Consider the following 8984-nt stretch of genomic DNA (forward strand, 5'->3'; position numbering starts at 1 on the left):
TGATAGGCTTTGGCGAGGCTGTGGTGATAGGCTTTGGCGAGGCTGTGGTGATAGGCTTTGGCGAGGCTGTGGTGATAGGCTTTGGCGAGGCTGTGGTGATAGGCTTTGGCGAGGCAGTCCGCTGTCTCTGCAGGCCCTGCGCCGTCTGTTTGATGATGTTACAGAGAAAGAGCTTTACTTCTCAGCCTCTCAGGACACTCTTCTTCCTCTGTGATATCCTAAGAGGCTGAGATCTCTGAAGGTTCTCCAGTGTTGTGCAGAGCGAGGGTACACAAAGCAGCCAAGCCTCAGGGCCCCTGACACAGCCCAGACCCTTCTGCCTCTGCTGCCTGTGACCTGGATCTCAGGGGCCAAAGCGGTTTGATATGGCTTGGTGCTTGCTCGTTAGCTGGGCTGCGGTGGATGGCTTTGAGAAGAACAGGCAACTGGGAGAGCAGGAAGATCAGAAGTCTGGCCTTTTGCCGAGAATGGGGAGGATGGGGGAAGAGAGACAGGGAGGGTGGGGATGGGGGGAGAGATGGGGAGGATGGGGAAGAGAGATGGGGAGGATGAGGATGGGCGAGAGATGGGGAGGATGAGGATGGGCGAGAGATGGGGAGGATGGGGANGGAAGAGAGATGGGGAGGATGAGGATGGGCGAGAGATGGGGAGGATGGGGAAGAGAGATGGGAAGGATGGGGAAGAGAGATGGGGAGGATGGGGAAGAGAGATGGGGAGGATGGGGAAAAGAGATGGGGAGGATGAGGATGGGCGAGAGATGGGGAGGATGGGGAAGAGAGATGGGGAGGATGAGGAAGAGAGATGGGGAGGATGGGGAAGAGAGATGGGAAGGATGGGGAAGAGAGATGGGGAGGATGGGGAAGAGAGATGGGGAGGATGGGGAAGAGAGATGGGGAGGATGGGGAAGAAAGATGGGGAGGATGAGGATGGGGAGGATGGGGAAGGGAGATGGGGAGGATGGGGAAGAGAGATAGGGAGGATGGGGAAGAGAGATGGGGAGGATGAGGATGGGCGAGAGATGGGGAGGATGAGGAAGAGAGATGGGAAGGATGGGGAAGAGAGATGGGGAGGATGGGGAANAGAGATGGGGAGGATGGGGAAGAGAGATGGGGAGGATGAGGATGGGCGAGAGATGGGGAGGATGGGGAAGGGGGATACTATGGTCTGAAGCTTCTGTCTACCAGACAAATTCATTCTGTGGAACCGCCCTGACCATTTGACCCCCAGATGAGGTGATTTGGTTGTGAGTTTCTTTCCACTTCTCCCTGGAGGCATGCTCCTTGTGGCACACAGATGTGGGGGAGAGGAAGTCCTGGGCATTGCCTCTGTGGTTCAGAATCTCCCCCGCAATTCCACCCAGCTTGCCTGGCTGGGCATCGTTGTCTTGATGAGCCCCAGGATCCAGGAAAAGACTGTGTCTAGAGGTGGCCCAGGGTGTGGCCCTTAGCCCCGTCTCCCACAGGCCACCCATTCCTTAAATGCCTCTCCTCTAAAGCTCAGCCTCATAATCTACCCCAGTCCCCAGCAGGTGAGTGTGGTGAGCCTCCACCAGCAGTGGGGCTGGCAAAGGCTTTCACTTCCTGGTCCTCTGTAAGCCATAGAGTCACCAGATGTGACCTGCCTGTGGGCCCTCCAGAGCTTTTGGCCGCTTACTCTAGAGGCCCCTCTGAAGACAGATAACCCCAGCCAATCAGGGAAGACGGTTGTGCTGCATCCCAGAGACCCAGGAAGAGAAAGGCACGGGCGTGGGTTTGGTCACACAAGAGCGACAGCCACCAGTACTCTAGAAGACCCCTCCTAGGCTGGTCTAGTGACCCTGGATACCTACCTTCTCAGCAAGGGCCTTTCAAGAGACCCAGGGCTAGCATATCGACTGGACACTAGGTGCCCTTTGCCTCCGATGGGAAAGTAGAACTGGCCGGTGACTCTAGTAGCTGTGTTCTAGAAGGGGTATGGGACTCGACGGCTGCGTCCCCGTCTGGTTGGACAGGTTGAGGGAGCAAACCTGGAGCCAGCACTGACCTAGAAGCATGAAGTCTCCCCAAGAGTGCCTGAAGAAGACCCCTCCAGTGCAGAGGCTCCTGAACGCAGTCCCGGTGGCTTCAAGCGGGGCCTCCAGGGCCCTGCCGGCTCCCGGCTCCCGCAGCCTCCGGGCTGATTCCCAGCTTCCCGGCTGGAAAGCCTGTTACAGAATCCCAGGAATGTGCCTGGAGCGCAGAGAGAAAATTCCCAGACTAGCTTCTATAAATACTTCAGGGCAGGGGTGGGGAGCAGCGCCCAGCTTGGCCCACAGCTGGCCTAGCACTAAGGACCGCTTCCCGGGGTGGGCTCCCTAAAAGACGTAAGCCCACACCCCCTCGGGACCTTTCTGCTATGCCTCCGTTTACGTCATGAGGCACTGAATTAATGGGGTGAGAGTGTTAGTGGCAAAGCCTAAGAAAGGGCTAGTAAGGCCCTTCCTTCTTTTCCACACCCAGCTAGGGCCTCAGTTCTACCCTGAGGCTCAACAGACAACTAACTCCTAACAGGAAATGCCCCATACTCTCCAGACCTCAGCCAAGTGCAGGCCCCTCAGACTACCTCACAGGCCTCCTGAGCTCACTGAGGCAGGAAGTCAACCCAGGAAGCCCTTAAGGCAGAGCAAGGTATCCTTGGGTGTGTGTGTGTGAGAGCTGCTGCCTTACTTAGAGCAGAAAGGCTGGCAGGGAAGTCTCAGTCAGTCTCTCTCTCTCTCTCTCTCTCTCTCTCTCTCTCTCTCTCTCTCTCTCTCTCTTTCTCTCTCTCTCCCCCTGGAGCACAAGCCGGGAAGGTCCACAGGAGCCCCACAGTTACCAACTATGATGTGGAGGTGGTGTCTGACCTCAGGAAAGGCTTCCTGGGAGAACAGAGCCCTCAAAGAGTGGTGTGGACAGGAGACCCTCTGAGAGCTGAGGAAAGGGGCACTAGAGATGGGAATTTCTGGAGACTTTAACCATCGTCCTGTCTGTCCCAGAAGCCCCTGTGATGACTGTTTGTAGTCCAAGTGCGCCGTGCAAGTACATTGTTCCATGGGCATGGGTAACTTTTACATGGCTGCCAACTCCCTGTGAGCGGGCAGGCCAGTCATGGCACCACAGTGAAGGGTCAGAAACGAAGGGCCTCTTCACAGGACTAGATCTCTCCCAGCAGATGAGGGACAGGCGGGGACAGAGGGGGGACTCTGTGGGGACAGACGTGTGGATTGAACCGAGACACCAGTTCTGTGTTCCCACCATCTCCCTGGAGACCTGGAGCCAGTGAAGTGTCAGGAGGGTGCTGATGGACCCTGGGGGCAGCGCCAGGCTGGGGACAGCGGATGAGACCTTGCATCTTCCTGTGCTTGGGTCCCACCCAGTTGTCAGGCAGCAAACAGCACTGGGTTGCTACCAAACACAAATGCTGCTGGTGTCAGGGGCAGGTGGCCACAGATCCTGTTACAGGCCCTGGGCCTCCAGGCCTTAGCCTGACCCCAGCCTGGCCTGGTGTCTTCTTTCAGGTTCTAAGGTCAGCATGTTGGGGTGGGGGTGGGACATGAGCCAGTCCCACTGCACAGTCCTTCCTAACAGAGGACCCTGCCATCTCCTTCCGTCTAAGTGGACAGTGCTGGCCTCTCCGTGCCCCATGCCCGCTGTGGCCTTCCTAGAGAAGTTGCTGTTGTTTGCTAGCCGCCTACTGTGCGCGTCTGGCTGCACCTTCTCCAGATTCATCCTTCCAGAGTTCTCAGCAGCCCTGTGAGGAAGGACTCTCCCATCCACCCCCCCCCATCGACCCTCCCCTTCCCCCCAGGTTACAGAGACCCATGTCAGTTTGCTGAGGTCACAGTGCATGTCAGTGGCAGAACTGGGACTCCTAGGCCTTCTGGCTGCTAAGCCCTGGCCTTTGTTCTCTACCAAGGCACACGTTCAGCCTGCAGACACATCTGGCTCCTTCCCAAACACCCACACCTTCTCTCTGCAGGCCTCCCTACTCGTTAGGCAAGTTAGGCAAGCAGTGGCAGCACAGAGCTCCATCCCTGCTCTCTGTTTATTTCCATATGGTTTCCGCTAAGTTCCCCAGTCTAGCCTAGAACTCTCTTGCCTGGTCAGGTCTTCAACTAGTTATTCTCCTGCCTCAGCCTCCCAAGTGGCTGGGACGATGGGTTTGCACCACTAGATCCAGCTAGAGATTGGGGGTGATGGGGGTGGACTCCTCTGAGGTGGACTCTTCTTGCCAATAAAGTTTCCTGTGGAGGGAAGCTCCAAAACGAAAGTGCAGAGAAGAGAAGCCAGTAGACCCATCCCCCACCACACACACACACACACACACACACACACACACACCCCTTCTGACAGACCCCGCTGGCCACCTCTAGTCTCAAGCACTCCCTGTGGACAGCATTGAGAGGCTGCAGAGCGCCTGGGTTTTGGTACTTCATTTTGGTGTCTGGCAGCCATCGGCTAGAACCTTCCTTCCCTCCAGCCTGTGGGCCCTGTTCCATTGTGAGTGAGCTACTTAAGGTCCTGCCCTGGCCATGTGGGCAGAACTGCGTGGCCTGGGCACTACTGGCCGGACAGACGCTGCCTGCCGCTGGCTCTGATAACCCTGAGTCAACACTGCTGTGTGCATCTGGTCAGCCCTGTGTGCGGCTACTCCCTGCCCCCACCTGCTGTTCTCCAGCCTCAGCTGAGGCTACTGAACCAGTGGGTCCTTGGGTGTGTCTATGCTTAGGGTCATAGGAGGGTGCCACTCTACAAGTCAGCTGTGGCCCCAGGACCTCCAGCCAGTGCCTCTGGAGACAGAGCTTTTTCCCAGTCCTCCTCAGCACCCTCTCTGCTGCCTAATTGGTCATGTTCCAAGCTCTCTTAGGATTTATGAAGTCAGCCATGTACATCTTTCCTGGTGCGTCTCCATAGCAACCAAGGGCCTAACTCTAGGGAGCTTGGGGAGGAGGAGAATAATCCAGCTAAAAATGTGCATGGCCGCCAGTGGGCGGGCTGCAGAGAGGGGGCTTCAGGCACACAGACAGCTCCCTGCCCCCACCCTGGTCCCCTGCCTCCCCAGGAGATCAGAGTTGGAGATTTATACCTCCACTCTTTGGAACAAGAGAAGGGCTCACTTCTCAGCATCCTGGGATACCTTCAAAGTGGCAGGTCAGTAGCACGGTACAGAGCAGCCTTTCTGGGACCTGGAGCCTTCCCCGTGCCCACACCCTGTCCCTTATCCTTGTCCCTTGGAGGATGGGGATGTTCGAGACTGCCAGTTTCACTTCCCACCCGCTTTGTGACAATTCCTGGCACTTCCTCTAGCTTACTCTCTTGCAGTTCTTTGCAGCGTCCTTTGAGCTAAACTGCAAAGCCATGCTTCCTGCTCCTGACCGAAGGGGCCTTGGATAGCTGAGTCCCTTCTCGCTCATTCTCTCAGCAATTGCTCTGTGCCCTGATCCACTCCTTCCAGCGCCCACCCGCCCTGGCACCTGTGAGCATAGAGTCTGCTGGCTGCTTGGTCTCGGGACCCAGCAGTCCCTGGGGAAGATAGGCTGCTGAGGCAGGCAGACAAGCACCCCCTCTTTGTCACAAAACTAGATAGCCTTCCTGCTGTGGGTGCCCCCTTGGGGTGAGGGGCAGCTCCTCGCTGCAGGCAGCATGCTCCAGTCTTAGACAGCTTTGTGTCCACTGACTCATTCCTGCCACCCGGCTTAGATGGCCAGGCCCTGATAAAATGCATTATTTTATTCTTTTTTCCATTTGTTGAAGAGTGAGTTGGAGGGCTCAGAATTCCCCACACGGGGCCACTCAAAATCAGGTCTAGGCTTAAAGGCCCATCTTTTGAAGACAAGAGGAGCATAGCTACTACAGGTTAAAGCAGGGCTTGGGCAGGGTCGGATGGGTTTTGCATAAAAAGGGCACAGTCATTTGTCTGTGGCCCAGCCAGACCTGAGGGCCTCTCTGGCTCGCCCTGGTTGCTAAGCTCTCCCCACCTGCTCTGGAGGCCCGGGCCTGCCTGGTTAACCTTGTCCTTTGCTTCCTTTCTAGGGTCTGATGCTGAGTCAGCTGGGCCACAAGAGCCTGGCCCAGAAGGTGCTGCGGGACGCTGTAGAGAGACAGAGCACCTTCCACGAAGCATGGCAGGGCCTGGGAGAGGTGCTGCAGGACCAAGGCCAGAACGAAGCGGCCGTGGACTGCTTCCTCACAGCCCTGGAGCTGGAGGCCAGCAGCCCTGTGCTGCCCTTCTCCATCATTGCCAGAGAGCTGTGAGCCTCTGCAGCTGCAGCCGGCAGCTATATACTGCCTGCCAGGGGCGGGGCGGGGGCAGCAGACACAGGCAGGGGGCAGGGAAGGGCGTGTGTCCAGATGTGGGGGCCTCAGGGAATAGATGACGAGTGAGCACTTACACTGGCTTCCATGCCACTTCTCCCCCCACACTCCACACCCTGCAGGCCCAGCTGGGCCTGAGCTCCTGACTGAAGCTGGGTGGATGAGATTTGCATCCAAAGCAAACGCCTTGCCTCCCCCAAAGACTGACCGTTGCTGGGCACCTCTTAGATAAAAGGTGTGTCTGGGAGCCAAGCCCCTTCCTTGGCTTCCCCCACCACCCTGGATTTCCTGGTTTGGGATGAACCAATCTTGAGTTTGTGTACCACAGAGATGAATGCCTTGGGAGACAAACTGGCTTGAATCTAAGCGACTTCACAGAGCTGTGAGCAGACGTGCTGGAGAGCCCCGGATACATTTCCCCATCTGATCTCAGGGCAGTGCAAGCTTGAAGCCTTGCCCAGGACAGCCACAGCTTGAGGTCCCAGATACAAAGAGGACAGACAGTGGGCTCCTGGGCTCTTGTCAGTCTGAGTTGGCACTGTTGATGCCAACTCACTGTTGGTGTTTCCTTTATGGGGAGGTTGCCTAGGGAGTACATGTGATTTCTCTGTACCACCAAGTGCCTTTTGGACTCGTGTTGGCCAGGCCCCTAAACATAGTCCCCCTGTCTTCCATTTTCACTCATTGTCATCTCCCTGGAGACACGCCCCAGTCAGTAGACTCCGTGGGCCCTGTGCCGGTGGCCTCCAGGATACGCCTTGGAATACAAAATGGGTCTGATGTAGACATTCCTGGTACCTTGAGTACACAGTCCCTCAAGTCTTTGAACCCGCCCACTTAGGTGAATGACATCCAAGTGACCATTTATAGGCCCCAGCCCATTACACCTCATCACCCACTGCCCAGTTTTCATCTTAGGCTTTGCTGAGTGACCCCAAAGCCCCAGCTTGGCCTTTTGTGCTCCCCTGCCTAGATTCCCACAGAGGCCATGCTTGGGGAGAGCTGGAGGGGGAACCTGACAGCCTGCTCACCTTTCTGCACCCGCATGCTCTCTGTTAGGTCGCTGGGCAGCTGTCCCTCCCTGGCTCGTCAGCCATGCACTCTGGTTTTGAAACTTTCCCTCAGGAAGCCATTCCCCAGGGCCTAGCAGAGAGTTCCTTCTGTCTCCCCTACTCTGGGTGGAGCTCCCTCGGGTTCACCTTGCGCTTGTGTTAGTCAGGGGTCACCGTGCTGACCACAGTGGCCTTGCGGAGAAAGCCGTTGGAGTCTGGCTCCGTGGTGGTCTGATGTACCCTGCTTGTACCCTCGTGTCTCCAGAGAGCTGGTGCCTGCTGGCCACAGCCACAGGCCAAAGGGAGGCTATTCAGTCCTTGGTTGAAGGGTCTTTATGTGTATATGTGTATGTGTGTGTATATATATATATATATATATATATATATATATATATGCTAGAGATCTATATTTTTATGGAATTCTGTTAAGAGTAAAAAAGAGAAAAGCAGATACTATTGGCGTACCTTGGAGGTCTATCTTGGCAGTGGGAAAGACAGCAAATGCATGAACTGACTAAGCATCCTGTCTTTGGAGGCCCTAGGAGACAGGCCCAGTACCTGACAGTGACTTTGGAAATTGAATAAAAGACCCTTGAAGGAGGACAGGACTGTCTGAAGGGTGTGTCCGGTTACTTGGTACTCAGCATAGAGCAGGGCCCCGGGCCCTGGAGAAGAGACCCTGTCAGAGGAGAAACCCGAAAGGCAGGGCTGAGGGGAGGAGAGTGGGAAGAGAGAAGAGGCCCAGCTCCGAGAAGGTTGATTCCTGTCGGGTAAGCAGTGAGACTAGAGTTCAAGCCAATGCCTGCAAGTTCTCAGAGGAGGTAGAGGGGTCTGGGCCTGGCCTGTGGCCTGTGGCCTGTGGCCCGTCTTTCAAATAAGCCTGCCCAGTAGGCAACTTGGAGGATTGGGGGTGTTAGCACCCAGGCATCTCTACTGCCCAGTGACAGCAGAGCAAGTCATCACTAGCTGCCACGATGTGACACGTTTCTACTGTGGCCACTAGTTGGACATCCTCCCGTGCACGTGTGCTAGGCCAGTCCCTCCACCCTCACCCAGAGGCAGCCTCTGTAGACCGCTCCCTGATACACCTCCCACGTGAGATCTGGCTTAGATCACCGTGGGATGACTGGAGCACATACAGGTGGGCCTGTGTTAAGCCCATTGCACTGCATCTGAAGAAATTATAAGTCAGTAGTGATAATTATATAATTATACAAATATAAGACCTTTCACCAATTGTTTTTTCAAAAAATGATGTAAGTTAACAAAGAAGCCCATGATCCCCCACCCCAAGGAATTGCCTCCTGTTCTCCCAGAGTGGCAAGCCCCGCACTTGGAGGACAGCCATTCTGTGACTTCCCCCAGAGTGCAGAGCTGGTCTAGTCCAGAGCCCTCAGGTGTCCCCGCTTCCCAGGCAGCCAGCATCTGTCTCATCTACCCTTGACCATGTGATTCCACATTGGGAAACTGGGGAGGAAGAGCCTTGCGGTGCGCCAGACCCATTTGTTTGTGTGTGTGTTTGTTTGTTGGTTTGTTTTTCAATGTGGTGTTGCACATTGAACTCAGGGGCCTTAAGGATGGCGAGAATCTGCCCTTTACCACTGAGCTGCATCCATGGCTC

General features: G+C 55.9%; 1 protein-coding gene across 2 annotated transcripts in view; it reads left to right on the top strand.

Moving 5' to 3' along the window:
• Window positions 1-7976, top strand: part of Ttc7a (tetratricopeptide repeat domain 7A) — a 101810-nt gene extending 93834 nt beyond the window's left edge. For both annotated transcript variants that reach the window (XM_021186047.2, XM_021186046.2), the window contains one exon: window positions 6030-7976. In XM_021186047.2, the coding sequence (XP_021041706.1) occupies window positions 6030-6251 (222 nt within the window). In that variant the 3' untranslated portion in view covers window positions 6252-7976. The remainder of the gene's footprint in view (window positions 1-6029) is intronic.
• The last annotated feature ends 1008 nt before the right edge of the window (window positions 7977-8984 follow it).

Source organism: Mus caroli, chromosome 17 (assembly GCF_900094665.2).
Source record: "Mus caroli chromosome 17, CAROLI_EIJ_v1.1, whole genome shotgun sequence".
NCBI lineage: Eukaryota > Metazoa > Chordata > Mammalia > Rodentia > Muridae > Mus > Mus caroli.